We start from the raw sequence: 22,633 nt of genomic DNA on the forward strand, positions 1-22,633 counted from the left end.
CACTTTGACCTGTTGACTGTCTTCTGAGAAAAATTGATAAAGTAAGCTTTGATATTTGAGATCTAATTAATTTCTCATTACTAAGAACTTTATTTCTTATTAACTATACTACATACTCCTTGATTAAAATATTTAGCAGTTTTGATTTTCGACTCTGTCCATCCATTTCTACTGCGAGACTTTGAAAATTCGTTTGGTTCCTCAATCATGTGGCATTTACCATCTTTACCTTTCTTGAATCTAATGAGTTTGTGGCGATTCTTTTCGTCCCAATTGCTTATTTCTTGATTGATTTTGTCAATGTCAGTCGATGCTTGCTGTACTTTTGTTGATTCTTTCACATCGTCCTCATCGACTTTTCTTCTTTTTATTGGAACTTTATGCTGCTGGATATTGTCATAAGCGGCTTCATCTATGTTTACACATTCTTTAGTTCCTCTAAGCAGCCTCACGCAATTTACTTCTGGATCTTCTTTAATCTGATTCTTGATGTCGACATATTCTATCGATTCCTCTATCAATTTGGACATCTTTTTGCCAATAAACTGTTTCATATTTTCACTGACGTTTAATTCACTTTGAAAGACATTTTCTGTATTTTCCAAATATCTCTGAGATTTTAGTTCTATTTTTGGCTCCTCAATTTTTTTGTCATTTTCCTCTTTTGGTTTATAAAATTCATTGTTGAATAAACTTGTATCGACTGCAGCTGCGAATTGCTTTAAGTTCTCGTCCTCAGAATCTGACGATGATGACATTTTCTATTGATTCTGTTTTATTAATTAGATATCCAGATCACAATGCTCACTTGGAAGGGGAACATCAGCCGAAAATAAATTGATTGTTTTGTTTACAAACGTTGCAACATTATAGCAAAACATCTAAACATTGCAGCAACACATGTAAAAACATCTGATTGTTGTCCTCCTAAAATGTTTGCATAATTAAATCTACAAAAATTAAATTTTTCGATACGTAGCTGTAAAGATCGAATAGAATTCTTAATTAATGTTGGTCCTAAGAACCATTCGAATAAATAATCGTAGTAGTTTAAGTAAAAAATTTCGTCAAATGTGTTCAAAAAGTAATTTTAGTGATGATCAAACAAAGAATGTCAAGGAGCAAGAGACTGATTCATCCATAGAAGTAAGTAGACTTATCTTCTATTAAGAGATAAATCAATTTTACCATATCATTAATCATATTCTTTAACACTGAAATTTCTTACTGTATCTTTTAAAGCTCCCACCTGAACCTGATAATTGCTGTATGAGCGGATGTGAAAATTGTGTCTGGAAGCAATATGCATCAGATTTGACTGAATTATACAATGTTAGTGGAGATAATGCTAAGAAAATAATACTGGAAAAGATCAAAGACCCGTCAATGCAAGTCTTTTTAAAAATGGAACTGGATCTTTTAGATAAAAAGAAATAAAATCTTTTATTGTTCTTAAGTTAACATAAATATCATAAATTATAATTTATTCCTCATTAATTGCTTTAAGCTTAAATAATTTTCCAAAAATCCTCTTTTTTTGAAGGAAGTTTTTCTGTTTTTGGACATCTTGTTCAACATCTTCGTCCTCGTCATCACTTTCATAATCTTCATCGCTCTCAGCAATGCTTCTAAATTCATCCTTTGATGGAAAACAGGCACATCGAGTCTTGATATTTTTACTAAATGGCGATCGATACTTCTTGCATTCAATGCAGTTATTAGCACAAATATCCATCGTACATTTAGAGACATTATCATCTTTGACTACAAAATGTGCCTCATTATCATCAATTGTAAATATTGCTAGTCTTTTAGCACATTCTTCAGGAGTTTCAACATTCTTACGGAATCTTGATCCATATACGTGACATGGTTCCTTTCCAACATTCGCACAATACCAATGCTCCATTTCCCCAATAATTATGGACACATTTTTATAGAGTTTCCCATTCAGCATGAATGCTTCCATATTTCCCGACTCAATATGCCAATGAATGATCTTAATCTTCGAAGCTTCCGCATTTGTTTTCAATTCATAAGCCAGCATTGAATTGTACCATTTATAATGGTGATAAGCTTCAGGGCCTGTAAATAAATTAGCATAATTAATGTCTATAAAATTTTAAGGTCTCCATCTCCGACTTACCCATCTTATCCTTATCACGTCTCTTTATTTCTCTATGTCTCTTCAACTGCTCATATCCAACAACACAAGAATTATCCTGCTTGACGACAGGCGTGTCTGAACATTTTGTTGGATCATACGTGAGAAATGCAACATCAATTGGAACTATCATATCTTGAACCATCTTTATATTTTTAACGTGAAATAAGTATTTCTACAAACTTCTTTACTTGCCAAAATCACAAAACGAACTGATCATGAAGCCTTGAATAATCGTTGGTCTCCTTGTTGCTCCTTCTTCCTTCCCCTCTCTTTTTTCTTCTATTTTCTTACTGCACAAGAACTTTTGTTTGTTTTTACAGCATAAAAGGATCAATATGCAAAACGAAGTATTCAAACTACCTGAAAATGCACAATGGACATGCATGAATCTCTGCACGTTAAATACCAAATTCCATTTTGTCTGTTGGTATTCGGATCGTCGAATGATGTGGATAGAAAAGAATTGATGATAAGAAGTTTTTCAAGGATTTCTTAAGGCACTAATCAGGAGATGATTCATTTGTAGATGTGAGTAGATAAAAAAAGATTGCTTTGATTCCACAAGAACATTTACATTTTTTAATGGAACTAGCATTTCCTCACATAATGTACAGTTTTTATTGGTGCTATAAAATCCAGACCCTCAAGCAGAGACTATAAATATTTATGAGCACTTCCAAAAATTTTGCTTTTTTTTTCGTTTACGTGTAAATTTTATGCATAAACATTGCATCTGTATATTGGGCGTACAGCATAAAATGGCAAATGCAAATTAGAGAAACTTTATTTTTTTTTACTTTTAATCCTTTCCACAAAATCTTTAAAGAATGTCTTAGGGATTAATCCTTTCGCAATTAACAAAGAAAAACACACACATCAATAAGAATTTTTTAGTGCTCAAAACACAATATTTGGTTTTTAATAAGTGCAGGTATTTATTAAAATCATTATGCTTTGTTTTTTAAAGGCATAGTTGGATCTTTTTAACGGTAAAAATTAGACAAGTCCACGAGTGATTGCTTCGTTGAAAATAGCTCTTACTGATGCAAACAGTTCCGCTCCGATTGGCAGAAGCTCCTCAGTTGGTACAATATGAGTATCTGAAATTTCATAGCAATAAGCCAACAATGGATTCTGATGTGCTACAACATAATCGACGGATGTTCCACCAATGAGTCCAAAGAAGTCACTCATTGATCCTACGCGGTATTCCTTTCCTCTTTGTGCAAAGATTGCAGCCTTTGCTTCTGCACCAATAGAATTCAATAAATCAAAGTTTTCAGCAGGATCTCGTGATAAGGCATAAGGAGTCATGATATATTGACCATGTGAATGGAACGAGATATATCCAAAGAGATTTGGAACTGTTGCAATAAATTCGGAAAATTGCTTCATTTCCACTTCTGAGAAGGCATGATCTCCATAGTAAATAGCTGAGCATGGAAGTGTGCTGCCGCCAAATACTCCCCAAGATACATCCGAATTTCTATTTGGATCAGCTCCGTGACAAAGTGGATTCTGTGTTGGTCTTCTAGTTTTGCGCCATGTACGATCGACATTCCATGTGTATTCGTATCCATCTGAATTGAATGTTATGGTTATGTATGCTCAATAGGTTTTGATTAATGTGCCTTACCAATATTAAGGATGGGTAGGAACCACCAGTCGAAAGTCTCCAATAATCTCTTGACATCTGTAATGTATAGCAAACAGTTTGATTATTAAGATTGTTAAAACATATTTTGATATGTCCTTATCCTCAATATATGCCAGAATTCATATTTGCATAGATACAATGTATTACACGTTGCATGAATGTATCACACAACATCTTTCATGTGTGACACATAATTATGTGTCATGTGTTGTGTGTCACACATTATCACATGTAGTTATCATGTTTCATGTATCACATGAAATCTGTGGCATATGAACTTTAATACAGTCCAAGCAAATACTTACCATCATCGTCAGATGTCAATAATTGATTCATAATATATGTTGTAGAATAACTTCCAATCCATTCATTAGCATGAATATTACTTTCGAAGAAAATTGCTTTCTTTCCAGTTTTGTTGCCAATATTGACCCTTAAACCTTTCATATCTCTTCCTTCGTATGATTTTCCGACAATAAATGTTGAGATATCATTTGGACGAGAAGCAGCAAGGTCATCCATCCATGCATATGTCTCATTTAATCTTCTGTATGAAGACCAATCGTAGACACCTTTGCGACGTTGATAATTCCTATCTTCTTTATCGATCGATCTATATTTAAGTATAAACAGTAGCTTTAAATTATGAAATTAATAATGATAAGATAGGAGTAATCGCCACTTACTCTTGTAAGTTATTATTCAATAGCTCAACATTGAGCTTGAAATTTTCAGTCCATTCACTCCATTCTCCAAATTTATGGGGTGGTACGATAAGTTTGTTGGGAACGTCAAGAACCAATTTTGGTGTTGTCATGAAGTTGTACTGAAATCCACAGAATGTTAGGGAAATTAGAGTCAATGAGGCATCTTTTTTTGAATAATTTGGACCTTACCCCATCTGGATAGTCTAGAATTTGTTGGAAAATCTTCAGATGACTTTCATCAGTAGCTGTAACTTCATAAACTCGATAAAAATCAAATCGAGCCTTTTCAACACAAACGGATAGCGAGACTAGCACCGAGAGTGCAAATAAAATTGATGTTAAATTAGCCATTATTAAGGTAAGACTGAGAATTTTACTCACAATCAAGAACTATTTATTTCACGGTTTTATCTTATCCTCAGGATAGATTGCTGCAGGTACTTTATAATTCAATAAATCTTTCAAGTATCAAAGATCAAAATTTTTAGATTGTGCGAAATAAAAAAATTGATTGAAGCAGAGTTATTTTGGTTTAGTCTGAATTATAGGAATTTTTCACTTAAAATTTTAATTTAAAATCATAACGATTTTCAAAATTTTAAATTTTCTCTAAAAAGTTCAATCGATTTTCAAAATTTTGAACTTGTGCTATAAAATTGACTAATTTCAAAATATTTTTGACTGTTATTAAATAAAGTTAGTAAATTTATAACTAAAGTTGTCCTTCAGTTTAGAATATATAGCAAGAACAACCAAAATTCTCATCAGAAGTTTGCTTTATCAATTAACTAGTAAGCCGATTAACAAGTTCTCAACGAAGTATCAAAACCCTGAATATTGTTCTCATATTCTCTTTGTCTCTCTGCATTTCTAGAGCGCGCTATTATTATTCATTCAGTTTTATGTTAAAAATTGTATTTTGGGTTGATAACTTATATTTTTGCGATCAAGATGGCTCAAGCGGAATTCGAGGAAGTGGATTTACAGCCCGATGAGATAGGAGAATTGCTTTCTGATAAAGGTAAGACAAAATTCAGGAAAAATTGTATCCAATGGCATACATTTTCTGACCTTAACCTTTACAGACGAAGTCTCAACAGCTGAGAGTGAAGAAGCATCATCGTCTTCTGATCGCTATATTTCCGATGTCATAAAAGTCACAATAATTCCAGAAAAGAAAGGCAACTTTATGAAATATACAGCATATAATGTAAGTTTATTTACATCTGATCATTGAATGACTCAATTGTGAGGCATTCTAATCATGCGAGGTTTTTCTATTCATGAAAATGATTCATTCTGAAAAGAATTTGAATGCATGGGGCAAAACACGACATGCTGGATATGCTTTGATCACTTGATCTCTTTTTCAAGTCCATCGGATTAAATTTTAATCCCAAGATTAACTTAAATCCATCGTCAACATGCAAGAGTAATATTATTAATTCTAGTTTTTTTCCTCTCATAGGTAAGTTCAGAAAATTACAAAAGCACAGTTGAACGACGATATTCAGATTTTTATGCACTGTATGAGAACTATTTGAAAATATATGAGTATCGGATAATTCCAAAATTACCACCAAAGCAATTTGTGAATGATCCAAATCCCGAAAAACGACGAGATGGTCTTCAACGATGGTTAACAATTATCAGTCAACATGCAATTATATCCAGAGATATTATGTTTAAACATTTTTTGACGGAAGACACATTTAGACTTGCAGTCATACCAAGTGAATTTTCATCATATATGTTCCAGGATAAAGTTATGAAAGTTACTGATATTGATGAAATTTTTAGCAAACGAAATTTAGTGAAGCGTGTCCTTCATCATTTGATATCTATAAAAACAATATTTAATGACCATTACGAACGAGAAATCTGTCAAGGAAGAGATTTTCTTCAATTAAGTGATATTCTTTATGAACTCATGGACACAACAAATGACACCAGTCTCTGTGATTTTAGACTTTGTCTCAAAGATATCGTCAAAACCTGTGTTGAAAGTGCCAAAAAAACAGATGCCACAGATCGTTTAGAAATGGTCATTGCAGTTCTAACTGGATATATCGATGCATGTGAAAGACTATTTAGTTCAAAAGATGGTGGAAATGATGCATTTCATATTCAGCGCTTAAAGAATATGTTTGGTCAGAATGTGACATGTGATGATGAAATGGAACAGCATAGGAATCGAATTACATTTGGAGTGGGTTGTCTAATCGAGGAATATAAAGTAGCTAAGCGATATATGAAACTACTTCCGTCTTTATTTCTTAAATTTGCATTTATGGAGACACAAAGTTTTTCAGCAGTAGCAAAAAAGTTTCAAAATTTTATGGATAAAGAAAGCGATAAATTAAATTAAATTAACATAGTTCAAGTGCTCACTCATATTACTCATGAATGTCAATGCCAAAAATTTAATTTCACATAAATTTAATGATCACAATATTAAGCTTTACATTTTCACTGGATATACTCAATTTTTTATAAACGATAAGATCAAAATTTCATGATTCTCATCTAAAATGCTGCCTTAATTATATATAATCATGTTCGTAGATTCATATTAAATGTCAAATAAAATTAGTAGTTAAGAAACAACTGTTTAGTCCTTTTTTGTGTGATCATGTAGCTCTTTTTGGATGTAATGTAGCTTTTGTTATTAGTATAGTGTAACATTATTGTAATTTTAATGATGCATTTTTCCTTCTTGGTTTTACAACTCACTATTCTGAGATCTGTGCCAAATAGAAATGTTAATTAAATTTGTATTCGAAAGCCAAAAGTGTGTTCAGTGCTTTATGTTGCTGAAAATTTAAAAGGATATAAGGGATCTGTTCACTTTTTAGGGGGTGTTCATGATTTTGTATGTCAGTGTTGTTCAAATTTTTGTATGCCACGGAACATCTTGGTCGTAAGCCACGACTAGGCACACTAGAGTGGTCGCTATACATAATTTGGACAATACTGGCCTAAACAAAAGAGAATTTGTGACCCTCATGACTAAAATATGATTTTTTTGGGTATCCTAGTCAACAAATCTAGAAGTCAACTCAGATTTTGTAGTCAGTGAACAGGCCCTAAAATATTTAAATTTTATGATTTAGGTACGTTAAATAAATCAAAAACGGAATCTTCATTAAATATACATTGTCTTTATTTTTTTCTTGTCATATTTTGTTTATTCCCTTTTTTAATTAATTTTAGTAACATTGAAATTTGCTGGATTTTTTTTATTTCTTCTTTTTTTGAATGGAATCGAAAAAAATTTGTACAATTTTAATTTTTATATGTATTTATTTTAATAAATTTGAAGGAGCTTTGAGCTTTTAAGCCCTGATTGATCAAAAATTACTTGAATTTAACAAAAATACTGAAATTTTAACGTGTAAAATTTGAACAAAAATCTTTAAAGATCAGATTTAATAACTATTTCAATGTTAATCATGACCAACCAGTCTCAATCAACTCAAATCTCACGATATCAACGGAATACTGAAAATTTTCTCATTTCTACTATTTTTTATATCTTGAATTTTTAATTCATATATCATCGAGATTCTGCGAATACCCAACATTTTAAATATCATTGTTTTCTTTTGCACGATATACGGACATGATATTTCTCTTCTAGAGTATTTCAAAAAATAATATTTTTTATAAGCACATCTTATATTTTCTCCAATAATAAGCATTTCTAACTCTTGAAATTGTTTTAACATTTTTTCATTTTTAAATTGTTTTCTTTTTTCACTTTAAATATGTGTTTATCAAATATAAATGATAAAGGTACATTTATGTAAGCGATAAAATGATCAATTGTCACAACTGTCAAAGAAGCAGCACAGAAGCGCATTTTTTAAGGTAGAGAAATAGTTTTGAAAAATTAAAGGTCAAATTAAATTTGAAAAATAACGACCAAAAAAAATTTGAAAAATTAACTGTCAAAAAGCTCTTCAAAACAACGACTTTTCAGCCAAAACTTTCTTATTAAAATCCGAATTCTTGAATTTATCAAAATCAATAATGCGCTCTGCTCTAACTGGATTTGTCATACTAACAGTTCCTTTCTATACTTTAGCTTGTTGCTATATATTTCATAGATTTTCAATAATTAAAAAATGATCACAATTTAGTTTTACTCGCTGTGTATAGAGAAGGTATGGAGAGAGGAATAATTAAGAAAATATATATGTCAACTATATAGTAAGCATCTTTTAGTGATCGTAACGAGTATTTACAAATGCACGTGATTAATAAAGTAGTCATGCAATTATTTCGAATACTTTTTTTTCTTATTTGCATCGCTTATATAAAAGAATAATTACATTTTACATGGGAGGATTTACGTTGGGTGGATCATGATCTCCGTGATTATGTTTAAGAATTTAATTTGACTGCCTTTTTGAGCTTTTTTGGTACGTAAGCTTTTAATTTTTTTACGTACGTAATTCTGACGTAAACTTATTTTACGTACGTAATCATTACGTAATATCATTTTACGTACGTTTTGATGACGTCATAAATCATTAAATTTGAGACATTTTTTAGCAGTTTTAAAGCTTTTTCTTGCATAAATCTGAGTTTGTTCTGAGACTGCAATCTCCACCCTAACTCAACCTCCAGTTATATGCACCAAAATGATTTTTCTTTGTCTTTTTTGTATCGATTATAAAAAAAATTAAAATTAATTAATAAAATAGATTATGTATTGCGTAGAGAGCTTATAAATTCTTTAAAAAAAAGTGAAATGTACACTAACTTATTAAACGGAATGATTTAACATAACAAAATATATAGGAAAACAAAAAAATATTGCAATAACAAGTTAATTAATATGTTATTTGGTTCTTATTGGAATTATTTTCTCTCATCATCATTCAAAAGCTATTTCAATTTAATTTAATTATTTTGATTGATTTTAATACGAATTTTATTATCGCTCCTTTGAGTTGAGGATGATGTATTAGTTGTTGGAGTTGCAATTGCACTACGATAATTAGAAGACGTTGATGATGGTGTCGGTGACGACTGATATGCCATTGATTGTGCAATTCTATTATCATAACGATTTATGCTCGTTTGATATCCATCACTTCTATCGGAATCTGGTGAACTTATTGATGAATTTTTACGTATTGGACTATTATTGTTACTATTATTGCCAACTCTTAATGGAATTTTCGATCGATGTGATTGCTGTTTAGTCAATGATGATGTTGGTGGCAAAATAGGAATGGGTGGAATTGGCGATTGATATATTACTGTCTGTTCTGCATCACATGATAATAATGGAATACACTCATTCATTGGAGTGTTTGAAATTGACTTGTTTGGTGGACTATTTGATGAATTTTCATCATCCTCATCAGCTTCTGTGCCACTTACATGATGTGGTACACGATATTTATGATGTGTATGACTACTTGAACTACTCTTTTTATTTACACGATGATTTGGTCGTGAATCATATTCATCATCAATCTCATCGTCAGAATTAAAGAATCTATCATAAGATTTAATTGAATTATCATTATTTTCTAATTGTCGTCCATTGGACTCATCACCATACATGAAGCGATTCTCCTTACGTTTTTCTTTTAAAATGTCATAATCAAATGGACTATTCTCACTGCTACTATGCTTACTACGTTCATTACGTCGAAAATTATTGGAATGTGATGTTGATTTTTTAATCAACAATTGATGCTTTATACTTGAATAGTCTAAATCCTCATTTGGATTGTCCAAATTTTTATAATTATAACATATATTATAATCACTTTTCGGCTTACTATTTGATGGTAGATAATTATTTCGATAATTATTATTGTCACTTATTGTTTCATGAATATATAATAGTGAATTGCTTTCAGATTTTTTTGCAAGTTCCTCAAAACTTGTTAGGCGCTTGATCGGTGATCCAATAATATTATTAGTTATATATTTCTTATTGCTACTTGTCGTACTTCCATTTATTGAATAGTTTAATGAATTTTGTTGTTGATCAATATCATTAATATTCTCTTGTGATTTTCTCATTCTCATATGATCGCATTCAATAACCAAATCTGATTCTATTAATGGCGATGGTGTTTTTCTTGACATTGAGCCGCGTCTTGACGATGATGATTGACTGTTCATAGTAGCTGTTGATGCTGGCTGATGAGGATAGTAATAGTATTGTTGTGGACTATTTTTATTGTTATTATTATTATTTGTTGTAGCACCAGATGATATTTTATTGTTGTTTGATTTTGTCTGCTGATAAGTTCCATTACTTTTTGTCGGTGACATTTTTTGATTTGGCGATGTTTGGTGATGATCCGGTGATTTATCATATGGTAATGTCTCATATTCTACATGAACAATTGAACTTCGATTAGAGCATTGACTTATTTCATCATCATTACGATCACGATGATATAAAAGCATTTTATCAGGTATCATATCGTCTGCTGGCGGCACATAAATTCTCACAATATCGGGATTTATTGCATCTTGTAGTGATATTGTTGGTGTTGGAGTATCATTTGAATTACTATTGTTACTGTTGTCTGCTCTTGCATCATTTAACGGTAATGATGCGATCTCAGCTTTCACTGTCTCAGACTTTTGATAAATTTGTATCGTTGATGAACTTTTCGCAATTGAACTAAAAAGAAAATATGAAAGAGAAATTCAGATAAAATTTTATTAAAATGGAAAAGAATGAATGAATTAGGCATGATTTAAATTACTAAAGAAGCTGTTGCTTTCTGCGGGATGAGTGACAATAAGCAGCTTTATGAAATATTTTATGAATGTCTGTAGTTTTTTTGGAAATTTTGTTTATTAAGGAAGTGAATATTAAATAGCCATAAATGGAAGCACATTTACGTAGAAAATTAATAACTATTCATATTTATAATTGACTCATTTATTTATAGAGTGCACTTTTTAAAAGGAGAAACATTGTAATTTGAAATAATTTACTTTTTATGAGAATCTATTAATGGAAAATCAGCGATGTAATACAATTTTTGGGAGTTGCTTGCTGATGATGTCTATAGAGTGAGCCATTTGTACGCCTATAGTTGATTCATCTTGAAAATAAAGCAACTACATGAATCTTAGACAATCACACAGCTGCACACAGCAAGCAGAAAACACGAAGCCTACATGAATCAACATAGATCATAGGTTCGCAGAGGTCACAGTAGACTATCATTATATACTGATCATTGACATGTTGAACGCATATTAAGCTCACAATGCAGACAAAAAATTCTCCTAAAATATGCGCCAAATCGTGCATACGAATCAAAAGAATAAATGAATGAATAAAAAATGAAAAAGGAGGAAAGAAAAGAAAAATTTCTTCTGTTTGTGTGTGAAAATGGCCTTAATTAATTTCTATTGTGCAAGACTAAATGAAATTCTATAAAAAGTAAAACGAGATGAATAAAAAAAGATCAAAATAAATAACTCACTTTGGACTACTTTCTCCATTCTCCTCATCTTCACCAACGCCAACAAAATTATGCAAATCAATGTCACTACTGCAATGAAATTGCTCATTTGTCAATAGATTATTTTCGATCTCATAATGATGATGTTGTTGTGATGCTGGACGTCGATCACCGCCCGAGAAAATACTCAAATCAGCTGTTGATGTCACGGATGTATCGGCTAATGATCTCTTTGATAAATTCAATGATCCACCGTCTTCTGATTCGGGTATTTGTACTAAATTGTATTGTTGTTAACAACATTGTTATTATTGATGCATACAATATATGAAAGTGAAAAAAATTTATATCGTCGAGACATCATGAATGGAACGAAAAGAAAAGAGAGAATAAAAGAAAAATTGCATGAATGAATTTAATATGTAGAAATTATTTAAAATTGTTATCTATATAAGAAAGGTATGTAACTACATAAAAATAACAAAATTTATGCAAAAACTAAAAGAAAGAAGAAAAAGCTGGGATTGCTGTTAATTATTCAAAATTATTGCAATTAACATAATTTGAACAAAAATTATCGAAATGCTAAAAAAAATTGTCAGAGTTGTTGGATTAAAATAAACTTAAATTTTCAATGAATTTAAAAATTTCCGTTAAATTATTTTTGAAAATTCTCAAAACCGTACAAATGTATCGAAATTATTGACATTTGGAAGGTTTTGATTATTTATCAAAATCTGAGCCCGTTCAATTTCCTCTCAAAAACCCTACAATTCCATCAATAATTCAAATATATTTCTCAACGGTTTTTTGAAAAGATCTTTTCATTAGTCTTTAAGTATGTCCAAAAAAAAATCATCTTAAACCATCTTCACAACCTGATCATAAAACTGTAAAAGGTGTGAAACAATAAAGAAAAACCGCATAAAACTGAAACATAAAAAAATTTACTCTTTTTATAATATTGCATCAAATAAATCCAGGAAATACACATACACACACTTAATGACTCATTGGCTTTGTTTTTTCTTTCTTTTTCTCTATTTATAATATTGTATCAGTTAATGTATATGTAGCAGAAAATAAAAAAAAAGAGATAACAAAACAACAATGAACAGTTAATAAAGGAAAGCAAAAGTAACATGAAAATGAAAAACATGATGAGAAAATCATCAATTTGTGATCATCATCATCGCCTATTATAGTGTTAAATGATTTAAACTAAAAATAGTTTTCTAAAAAAAATCAAATAGCATTTAATTGACTTCTTTCAGCTTCTTTAACAATTGAACTTATTTCAATTTAGTGATGATTTTCTAATTTTTTTGGTACGTACATAAATCATAATCCTATGTTTAATTATAGCGAGCATAAATAACATAACGCAATAGGATGGAATTTCTAATGATTTTTTTGGAATATTTGTCTTGTTTTGTCTATCTTAGGGAATGGACATAGAATCAGTATTTAAATCCTAGGATTAAAAGTTGGACTTAAGTTAAATCCTAGGATTTATCTTAACTCCTCACATTTGAGTCAATCTTATCAGAATCTATGCTTAATTCTTCCATTTCGGCACTTTAATCAACTGTAATAAGCCTGATAAGTCTCAAAATTTACTGCACGATAAAAATCATTTAAACTTAAATTGACACACCCACATCCAATTAAAGTTCAAATTAATGCTTTTTAAAAATATAAAAATTATACCCAAAAATAATTCTGAAAAGCCTATGTGAAAAAATGTGGTAGTTATTAAAATAAACAGCAATGATGACCCATTAAGAAAACAGCATATTTGGCGAGAAATGTGTAAATTAGCAAGTATAATACTTTCAACTGTGCCATAATAAGATAGCAAAACAAGATTGGCCAAATATTCAATGACAAGACAGATTCAAGTTAAATAAATAAATTTTTTTCATAAAGAATTAATTCAAGGTGGGTTCACTTTGGGGGATATTGGATGTAATTTGAGATGAAATTGACATTGATAATCACGAATAGCACAAATCGGCTGATTGATCAAAAATGATCTGGCTTGATGCTGGGTTTGGTTTGAATCTGACACCATACCAAGAGTCACGCCAGCCTGATGTCGAATTGGATCAATCAGAGCTCGAAGTCGATTCAGATTTTCTTTGGAGTCGAGTCGACTTGAATCGGATCGATTAACCTACTTGTGCTTTTCGTGAATCTAATAATTCCAGAAATAATTTCATGAAAAATTGACAGCATGAAAAATATACCCCGCAAGTGGCCACATCTTGATAAAAAAATTACTCAAAGCGAACATGAAAGCGCATTAATTTTGCAAAAACCGCTATAAACATATGTACATAGGAAAAAAGGTAGTCAATCTAATGAAAATAAAAATATGTTTTTGCTTAGATTGTAAAAAAATTCTCACAGTTTGTAAAATCACACAATAACACGTGGCAGAACTGAGAGAGAATTAAACGAATAAAGAAAAAGAAATTAACAATAATTTTTTTTTTGTGTATCGAATGAAAAACAAATTGAGGGAAAAATTTTTAAATATTTTTTTTTTTGATAATAGCAAAAAATACATTGAGAGAAAACTCGTGAAATGATTGTGGAAGAATCAGTTCATGGTCGTTGGAATGAACACAAAACTTATATATTCTTTTTTATCATTGATTCAAAAAATTAACATTTCTGATGCGAATTATAAAAATATATATTTACGGCATTAAAGTAGAGTAATATTGAATATCATATTCACCTGTATTTAATTGACTATTTGATTCGCCTAAACCAACTTCAGTTAATTGAGATTCTTTTTCTAATTCGGCTGCCGCATCTTCTTGTCTGTAAGAAAAAAAAATCATATACATTACTCTATAATTCATAACATTCACATAACGGAGATTTACTTCTTTTTTTCATTTTACTAACAAAAAAAAAAAAAACTAGTGTATCGGGTAGAAACCCAATGCGGAAATATTCACACCGTTCCATAAAAAGTTTCGCCGGTAGGCCAAGCTTCGCTTGGCAAATGTTTGAGGAATCAGGCTCCAGCGGGTAGGCCAAGCGTCGCTTGGCAAATGTTTGAGGAATCAGGCTCCAGCGGATAAGCCAAGCTTCGCTTGGCAAATGTTTGAGGAATCAGGCTCCAGCGGGTAGGCCAAGCTTCGCTTGGCACATGTTTGAAGAATCAGGCTCCAGCGGGTAGGCCAAGCTTCGCTTGGCAAATGTTTGAGGAATCAGGCTCCAGCGGGTAGGCCAAGCTTCGCTTGGCAAATGTTTGAGGAATCAGGCTCCAGCGGGTAGGTCAAGCTTCGCTTGGCAAATGTTTGAGGAATCAGGCTCCAGCGGGTAGGCCAAGCTTCGCTTGGCAAATGTTTGAGGAGTCAGGCGCCAGCGGGTAGGCCAAGCTTCGCTTGGCAAATGTTTGAGGAATCAGGCTCCAGCGGATAGGCCAAGCTTCGCTTGGCAAATTTTTGAGGAATCAGGCTCCAGCGGGTAGGCCAAGCTTCGCTTGGCAAATGTTTGAGGAATCAGGCTCCAGCGGATAGGCCAAGCTTCGCTTGGCAAATTTTTGAGGAATCAGGCTCCAGCGGGTAGGCCAAGCTTCGCTTGGCAAATGTTTGAGGAATCAGGCTCCAGCGGATAGGCCAAGCTTCGCTTGGCAAATGTTTGAGGAATCAGGCTCCAGCGGATAGGCCAAGCTTCGCTTGGCAATTGTTTGAGGAATCAGGCTCCAGCGGGTAGGCCAAGCTTCGCTGTAAATAATTTATTGAATTTTCATACAATGTTCAAAGTTTCAAAAAATCATAGAAAACATTGGTTTTGAAATTTTGTATGAAAACGAAAGTTTTTTGCTTTTTTAGAAGCAACGGCTGTTCCTGCCATGCCCAAAAACTAATCAGCTCTTCTATAGAATAGCACGAATCGATTGCAAAAAACTAGAAGTCTCTACGATGTCTCGTTATTGAGATTTCTTGATGATTAACTTGCTTGTTTGCTTGTTTGCTTGCTTACAGAATGCATATTTTTACGGTTTTCTCAGCAATGCCTCAACCAATTTCAAATCTGTTTTTGGATTATGATGTGAAATTCCAGGCACAAACTTATTGTAATAGAACACAACTTGTTATTATGCTTAGTTTTGCTGGAAAATCCAAAAAACTGGTTTTCCAATCTGAACAAATCCAATACATTCACACGTGAAAACGGTGTGAATATAAAAAAGAGTTAAAAAATCTGAATGTAAAGAAATCTGCTTAAATCTAGTCATTGGTGTCACTTTCGAGTAAAGCGCATTTTCAATGATTATTGCTTTCTAGTTAAGATGTCAAATTAAGGGAAATAAGTCATTGTGAAAATATAACGACTAGAAATAATTTGAAAAATAACGGTCAAAAATTTTTTGAAAATTATGTTCTAAAATTTTTGAAAAAATAACGGAACATTCTGAATCACCAAATTGAATGACAGAATGTATGACAAAATGCAGACACTTGTGTCATTACTCATTGAAAATAAGCGCTTGATATGATACATAAAAAGAAACTTTACTCACGTCTTTATGACATTTTCTGTGACTTCCTTTTCTATTTCAGTGAAACCAGACTTTCTATGACCAATCTTTTCATCTTTTGTTGGCTCCACAAACACGCCAAATTCTCTTTGTGGAAATTCATTATCACTAGGTGGTGGCGGTAAATCCATTTTTGCCTTCCTCAACTCTTCTGAACATTGTTCGAGTGCTTTAATCACATAGTCATCATCATAGCCGAAATTTTTTGGAAGTTGAACTTGCAAAAAATGCACAATTGAGTCTAAATCTTTGAGTTTCATTAATTTATTCTTATGTAGTTTTAATACTGTAAATGCCATTGCTATCGACACTTTTTCACCTTCTAATAAATACACATCCCATACTCTTAAGCATAAACTAAATGGAATCTGTGGAATGTAATAATTTTCTCTCATTAAAAATGCGTACTGATTGCAAGACTTGATACACTTACCCGCTCACAAAATATGACAAAGAACCATTTTAATGAATATAGTATTGAATCGAGATTACATTGATCAAAATGTCTCTTCAACTTTGGAAGAAATTTTGTTAAAATTTTGTCGTGATGCGCAAGGAATCGTGTTAATTTTGGAAAGCCCAAAATAAATAATCCATGCATTGCAAATTTCTTTTCGGTCAGTAGTATGTTTAAAGCCCAAAATGTCTCCTCTTCGCCCAAATACATGAGCAGCATTCCCGCCAATGTACTCATTCCTTGACAGTATGAGACCTACATATTTCGTCGACATTAATAAAGATGATGATGTTGATGATCATGTTTGTAGTATGAAATATAAAAAAAAATATATAAAATAAGTGATTGATGCGTCATTATATTGCTGATAAACGCATTTAATTTGCCTGGACTGAGAAATCATTTGTAAGTCAGTAGAAATAATAATAAAAATCGTATGGCTCAAAGCATAATAAAGTTAGCAAGTGATGTAAATATATTACTCATTAGAGAATTACCATAGTATGAACCACGAAACACAGGCAAAAAAAAAGTAAGTAACAGCGAATGTTTAATGACATTATGCAAATATTCTATCTATCTTTAGCAATATTACCTCCATATTATACATTGAATATGCAACGAGAACATTGAATAAGCTCCTCTGTCGCTGGTTATAACGTTCACGAAAGAAAATATTTTCACGAAATTGACGATTAACATCGGAATCAATTTGTCTAGCCTCTGTACTATGATGTTTTGCCAGTTCCAACATTTCCTGATATTTGTTACCCTTATCGCTCATAACTTCAGCGAGATTAAGTAATTTTGTCCATACAAATGCACGGACTTTGTCTGGAATGCCTTTGTAAATTCTTTTCTGTAATTTCTCTTTCGTTGATTTCGAGTCCCACTTTGACAGCATTTTAACCCATTTTTTCTCACGTTGTGCGAGCACTTCGAGTTTCTTTTCTAATGTCTTTTTATCATCTTCGGGTGATTGAATTTTCTGGTCGTGAATGAATCCAAAACTTTTTTGTGGAATAAGAAGAAAAATTTTGAAAAATAAAAAAAATATATTCATAAAGCACTGAATCAAGCTCACTAAATGTCAAAGGTTGCAAGTGAGCAGGAACTTCATATAATAATAATAATATGTAGGCGTAAAATGAGAGGTGGTGAATTTTCATCTCAATTTATGCTGTTTCTGCTTTATTATTTGCGTGTAACTTGTTGCAATTGCAATAGATAAGCTTATGCAATTCTAATATTCACTTTCAATAACTTACCGATCAATCATGGAATAGACATTATATTCTGGATCTTCCCATGGATCAATTGATCCCTGCCTGCCTAATTCATAGCGTTCAAATATTTTTCTCCTTTCCTCATTACTACGTTCGATTAATTCTTGCGAGTCCATTTTCATTTGGGATCACTACTTTATATTATTAGATGATTTACAAATAATGGACTCGTAGCCCAAAAAGATCATAAATTTACGATTTCACTTGAAAAACAAATTAATTAAGCGCATCTTTTCATCATTTTTCACTTATTGATTGATTTTGGATCATTGCGAAAAATGTAAAAACAGTTAGTTTTCCATAATTTTCACTGTACACTATGATGTCTTATGACAAATTCAAATACCTTAACACTATGAACTTATCCGTTTATTTTCACACAAAAATTGATTCCAATTAAGCCATTCTGTACTGTAATTCAATAAAAATTTCTCCGTGTCTCTCACTTCAACTTTTTTTTTTCTTCAATTTTTATTTGTACAACTAGCACTTTGTGGACCGTTCATCATGACAACAAGCCTGCTCAGTTTTAATCAGTAATTAAATGTAAATAAGATGTCTTTAATCGTGTTTTTAATACACACTTTCGTCATTTTATGTTCTTTTATGATTAAATAACCGTTAAATTTTCAAATATTACTGAAATCATCACAGAAATTTCATGAAGAACAAAGAAGTTGTGATAAATTTGCACAATACAGACAATTCATCGAAATTATATGTTTGAAAACAATTTTTTCTACGGACATGCCTCAGGAACCTTGGATTATTTTTAAAAAAGTGCGGGAAAATGAAGAAAATAAAAAGAAAATTCCAGGAAAATCGACATAATTAAGCTTTTTAAACATCATTAATATAGATTTTGCAACAAATCATCATTGCCTGCCATAAAAATACGAATTTTTAACAAAATAAGTTAAATTAACTGTAACGGTTAAAATATATTTAAACTGTAAGCTTAGCGAATTATTGTGAAACTAGTCATGAAAAGTTCATACAAAAAATAGTTAATTCATTTTAAACAAGCATACAGACCGAGTCAGATAATAATTTTGTGTAGAAAATAAGCCCAACAGAATGTTTCAATCGCTGAAACAGAAGATTGCTAAAGAGACTGGACAGGACATTACAAGAATTAATTTTAACAGATCGACGTCGTCAACATCCAATAGTAAAATTTTATCGTCAAGAAATTCAATTTGTAGTAATCAGTCATTAGACAACTCATCTAAGGATGACTTATCGCCATACGATGAGAAAGAAGCGGAAATTAATATTTTGAGGCAAGAGCTTCTGGTCGCACAAAATAGAATTAAGTCATTAGAAACTGAGCTGGAAAAATTAAAGGAATCACTGCGAGTCAATCAAGTATCCAAAGATTTAATGTTTGAAGAAACAGACAAGATTCACAACGCACAGCACCATGAAATTGAAAAGCTAAAAAGCTTATTACTGTTCCGCGAGCAGGTAAATTACACTGGATTTAATTGACATACAGTAAGATAACATATGATTTACAGGAATCGCTAGATCAGTTGAACAAATCAAAGAATGACGAGAATCAAATCGAAAACCTCAGAGGTGAAATAACTAGAATAAAGAATATTGAGGAAATGTTTGAACAACTTCAGGTAAAAAAACTTTTTTTTTCACCTCTTATCAAAAGTGTGTTCATTCGGGTATTACAAATTTGTTCCTGTACTTTCTATGCACAGAAAAAATAAGAATTTTTAAGTTGGTGCTTACTTACATTATTCCTTATCAAACAACTTTTTAATTTGTTTCCATTATTCATTCTCCCTTGAAATCCAGTCATTTGTGTGTTGTGAGTTTTATGCTTATTATTTATATATTTTTATATATTATAACTTATATGCTCTTAAGCACGTGAGAAAATTTCTTATCGAAAGGTGAGTTGAAGCTTTGTTTGCCTTCATTAATATAATTTTTTTGTTATCCACTATTATGTTTATTGTATTTTGGTGTAGGCTGGGATTTAAATATTAATTAACAATTGATTGACATAAGTAATATTGACATTTTATTGTTTAATTTCCTTTTAGGATGAACATGAAAATCTACGACGTGCTACACAGTTGGAAAAAAATCATTTAATTACAAAACTCTCAGCAAAAGAAGAAGAGATTCGTCATTTGACAGCAAAACTCGAAATATCCGAACAACGTGCATATATAACAGCCTCTGATTCAGATAATGATAAAATTAAACTGCTTTTGGCGGAAAGAAAAATGCTCGAATCGAGATTGGAGGAAGCGCACATACATCTTCATGAAATTAAGAGCAATTGGACTAGTCAGAATTTAACATTAGAGAATCAATTGGCAAGACTTTCAAGACAAGTTGCTGAAGAAACAGGCGAAAAAAGGAAAATTATTGAGGCTAAGGAGATGTTGACTGAGAAAGTTAAACAGCTTGAGTTCGAAATGATGAAAGCTAACGAAGAACTGAAAGTTAGAGACAATAAGGTAGATTTGAAAACCTTACAAATGTTTTAGAAAAATGCTGTTGTATTGCTTTAATGTCATTAAATTAACGAATATTCTTACAGATAAAATTAATGAACGAGGAAATCGACGAGCTTAATTCATCATTGCGTGAAATTCGTTTAGAAAACGAGGAAGAAATTGAATTTCTTCGCAGCAAAGTCGTGAGTACTTCACCACATTGATTGTCTAATTAATTCCTTGTTCGTCAAGGGATTTTTTTACAAAACATTTTAATTAACATGACCAAATATAGAAACTTGGTGATTTTATGTTCAATAACAGAATTTATTTATTATAGCATGAAAAAGAATTGTGATATAAAGTGCTTTTATCAACTTTTGTTTTTATTTTTAATTTTTTTCTTCAAGCATGCAATTTGACTATAAAATAAGAATGAGTATTCCTTCCTTTCACTTATGTTGTGTGTCATTGTGTTCTTTAAAACAATAAAAAATATTTAAAAATATCAAATTATTTTTTATCATTTTGCTGTTTTCCTTTACCTTACTATTCAAAGTTGTAAAAAGGTAGCACCAATGGTTTAGTTCTTTTATTTGATTTATTTCCTCTTATTTTCTTATTCACACTCATTAATTGTCATGTTTTTGTAACATAAATAATTGATTTTTTTATTATTCTGTAACCAGGCATTCCAAGAAAGTGAATTGACTCAAACGAAGGAAAATGTACTAAAATATTCAGAGACGAGTGAGGAGTATGAGGCACAAGTATTAGCGCTTCAAAAGGAATACAATGAGGCACACGAAAAGCTACGAGATTCTGAAAATAAAATTATTGAAATGAATCAAAAAATCGCTGAATTGGAGCAGGATAGTTTAGCAATCAATGATCTTCAGGCACAACTTGATAGATATGAGGCTGAAGTCACTGACAAAAATAAAGTAAGAACTCAAATTTCGAAGAATTTCTGATAATTAATTTGCTATTAATTTTGTAGGCGATAAAAATTTTAAATCAGCGATTATTTGACGTAAAGAAGACGCTACAGGAAGAGATTAAGAACAATAATAGTGGAAGTACGGGATCAATGATGAGCAATCAGCCAGCCATTTTGATACCTGTAAACGTAGACAATAATTCTAATCATAATACGTTACCGTTTAATTTAAAGAAGTCTAACATATCTGGGCCAATTGTATTGGACGAAGTCAAATTTTCGTATTTAAAGCACGTAATTTTTAAATTTTTGACGACGGAATCGAAACACCTCATACGACCGGTAAGCACGCTATTATATTTATCCGATTCTGAAGAAAAGCTCCTTGAAGAAGTGTTAGAATACCGAAAAAGTTGGTTCGGTAAACCACCAGCTATGTCATTTCTATAATAAGTAACAAAAAAAGCTCTATAAATTATACATATAGACATTTTATACATAAAGGCTGACTAACTATAACAGAGCAGTTATAATTGATTTATATTATTTAGCTTAAAAGTCACATGTCGTTCATTAAAGGGGCCGTTCACTTATTACGTTCGCTTTTTAGGGGGGGGGTCTAAGATTTTGTAACAGCCTCAACCAAAAAATTTTTTTTGTAACGACATTTTGTAACGAGGGGGGGGAGGGGGGGTCTAGAAATTCGTTTTTTTGCGTAACGTAATAAGTGAACGGCCCCAAAAGTATCAAGCATTTCTAAAATGCAAAAGTTTACTAGGTAAATTTTCCTTTTTCCTTCATTAATTTAGTTGCAATTTTGCTATAAAAGAAAAGTAAAAATTTTATTTAAAGGAATTTCCAAAGAGTATGCAGTATTTAATATTTAAATAATAATAAAAACACTTTATTCAAAAAAACTAAGCATTAAAGATC

The 22,633-nt window shown here is 31.4% G+C and overlaps 5 protein-coding genes and 1 long non-coding RNA gene across 7 annotated transcripts; 3 read left to right on the top strand and 3 right to left on the bottom strand.

The window, feature by feature from the left end:
• Window positions 1–87: 87 nt before the first annotated feature.
• LOC139093993 (uncharacterized) lies at window positions 88–815 on the bottom strand. Its single transcript, XM_070644862.1, has one exon. The coding sequence runs from the start codon at window positions 756–758 to the stop codon at window positions 90–92; it is 669 nt and encodes a 222-aa protein (XP_070500963.1). The 5' UTR covers window positions 759–815; the 3' UTR covers window positions 88–89.
• Window positions 816–924: 109 nt separating this feature from the next.
• On the top strand, window positions 925–1,467 carry LOC139093994 (uncharacterized). Its single transcript, XR_011544745.1, has 2 exons — window positions 925–1,146; window positions 1,243–1,467. It is a non-coding gene; the product is annotated as an uncharacterized lncRNA (long non-coding RNA).
• A 1,610-nt stretch (window positions 1,468–3,077) lies between these two features.
• Window positions 3,078–4,904, bottom strand: LOC139093990 (zinc carboxypeptidase-like). Its single transcript, XM_070644859.1, has 5 exons — window positions 4,721–4,904; window positions 4,511–4,650; window positions 4,130–4,437; window positions 3,804–3,860; window positions 3,078–3,747 (listed from the first exon to the last, which is right to left on the bottom strand). Exons 1-5 carry the CDS (start codon window positions 4,880–4,882, stop codon window positions 3,164–3,166), a joined length of 1,251 nt encoding a protein of 416 aa, XP_070500960.1. The 5' UTR covers window positions 4,883–4,904; the 3' UTR covers window positions 3,078–3,163.
• A 332-nt stretch (window positions 4,905–5,236) lies between these two features.
• LOC139093991 (sorting nexin-8-like) lies at window positions 5,237–7,734 on the top strand. 2 transcript variants are annotated; one of them, XM_070644861.1, is made up of 4 exons: window positions 5,237–5,322; window positions 5,406–5,552; window positions 5,617–5,741; window positions 6,000–7,734. In XM_070644861.1, exons 2-4 carry the CDS (start codon window positions 5,483–5,485, stop codon window positions 6,897–6,899), a joined length of 1,095 nt encoding a protein of 364 aa, XP_070500962.1. In that variant the 5' UTR covers window positions 5,237–5,322; window positions 5,406–5,482; the 3' UTR covers window positions 6,900–7,734. The 2 variants fall into 2 exon arrangements, with proteins under 2 accessions (XP_070500962.1, XP_070500961.1); XM_070644860.1 differs by lacking the exon at window positions 5,237–5,322 and having other exon boundaries at window positions 5,341–5,552.
• On the bottom strand, window positions 7,692–18,763 carry LOC139093989 (uncharacterized). Its single transcript, XM_070644858.1, has 7 exons — window positions 18,278–18,763; window positions 17,605–18,019; window positions 16,986–17,264; window positions 16,535–16,920; window positions 14,735–14,820; window positions 12,010–12,265; window positions 7,692–11,192 (listed from the first exon to the last, which is right to left on the bottom strand). The coding sequence occupies exons 1-7, from the start codon at window positions 18,415–18,417 to the stop codon at window positions 9,440–9,442; spliced, it is 3,315 nt and encodes a 1,104-aa protein (XP_070500959.1). The 5' UTR covers window positions 18,418–18,763; the 3' UTR covers window positions 7,692–9,439.
• Window positions 18,764–19,262: 499 nt separating this feature from the next.
• Golgin97 (Golgin 97) lies at window positions 19,263–22,312 on the top strand. The gene is made up of 6 exons (XM_070644747.1): window positions 19,263–19,762; window positions 19,816–19,926; window positions 20,359–20,781; window positions 20,865–20,963; window positions 21,450–21,704; window positions 21,761–22,312. Exons 1-6 carry the CDS (start codon window positions 19,373–19,375, stop codon window positions 22,148–22,150), a joined length of 1,668 nt encoding a protein of 555 aa, XP_070500848.1. The 5' UTR covers window positions 19,263–19,372; the 3' UTR covers window positions 22,151–22,312.
• Window positions 22,313–22,633: the final 321 nt, after the last annotated feature.

This window comes from Chironomus tepperi, unplaced genomic scaffold (genome assembly GCF_022539635.2).
Source record: "Chironomus tepperi strain 1889 unplaced genomic scaffold, CSIRO-AGI_Ctep_v1 contig_346, whole genome shotgun sequence".
Lineage (NCBI taxonomy): Eukaryota > Metazoa > Arthropoda > Insecta > Diptera > Chironomidae > Chironomus > Chironomus tepperi.

Excerpts from the sequence above, each read along its gene's own strand:
- LOC139093991 (XM_070644861.1), top strand. The coding sequence starts at position 5,483 with ATGGCTCAAGCGGAATTCGAGGAAGTGGATTTACAGCCCGATGAGATA. Across the intron at positions 5,553-5,616 it reads AGAATTGCTTTCTGATAAAG|ACGAAGTCTCAACAGCTGAG; the intron begins GTAAGACAAAAT and ends TAACCTTTACAG. Across the intron at positions 5,742-5,999 it reads TGAAATATACAGCATATAAT|GTAAGTTCAGAAAATTACAA; the intron begins GTAAGTTTATTT and ends TTCCTCTCATAG.
- LOC139093993 (XM_070644862.1), bottom strand. The coding sequence starts at position 758 with ATGTCATCATCGTCAGATTCTGAGGACGAGAACTTAAAGCAATTCGCA.
- LOC139093989 (XM_070644858.1), bottom strand. The coding sequence starts at position 18,417 with ATGAAAATGGACTCGCAAGAATTAATCGAACGTAGTAATGAGGAAAGG. Across the intron at positions 18,020-18,277 it reads GTCTATTCCATGATTGATCG|TTTTGGATTCATTCACGACC; the intron begins GTAAGTTATTGA and ends TCCACAAAAAAG. Across the intron at positions 12,266-14,734 it reads AAATAGTCAATTAAATACAG|TACAAATACCCGAATCAGAA; the intron begins GTGAATATGATA and ends AATACAATTTAG.
- Golgin97 (XM_070644747.1), top strand. The coding sequence starts at position 19,373 with ATGTTTCAATCGCTGAAACAGAAGATTGCTAAAGAGACTGGACAGGAC. Across the intron at positions 19,763-19,815 it reads TATTACTGTTCCGCGAGCAG|GAATCGCTAGATCAGTTGAA; the intron begins GTAAATTACACT and ends TATGATTTACAG. Across the intron at positions 20,782-20,864 it reads TGAAAGTTAGAGACAATAAG|ATAAAATTAATGAACGAGGA; the intron begins GTAGATTTGAAA and ends ATATTCTTACAG.
- LOC139093990 (XM_070644859.1), bottom strand. The coding sequence starts at position 4,882 with ATGGCTAATTTAACATCAATTTTATTTGCACTCTCGGTGCTAGTCTCG. Across the intron at positions 4,651-4,720 it reads TTCTAGACTATCCAGATGGG|TACAACTTCATGACAACACC; the intron begins GTAAGGTCCAAA and ends TGTGGATTTCAG. Across the intron at positions 4,438-4,510 it reads TTGAATAATAACTTACAAGA|ATCGATCGATAAAGAAGATA; the intron begins GTAAGTGGCGAT and ends ACTTAAATATAG.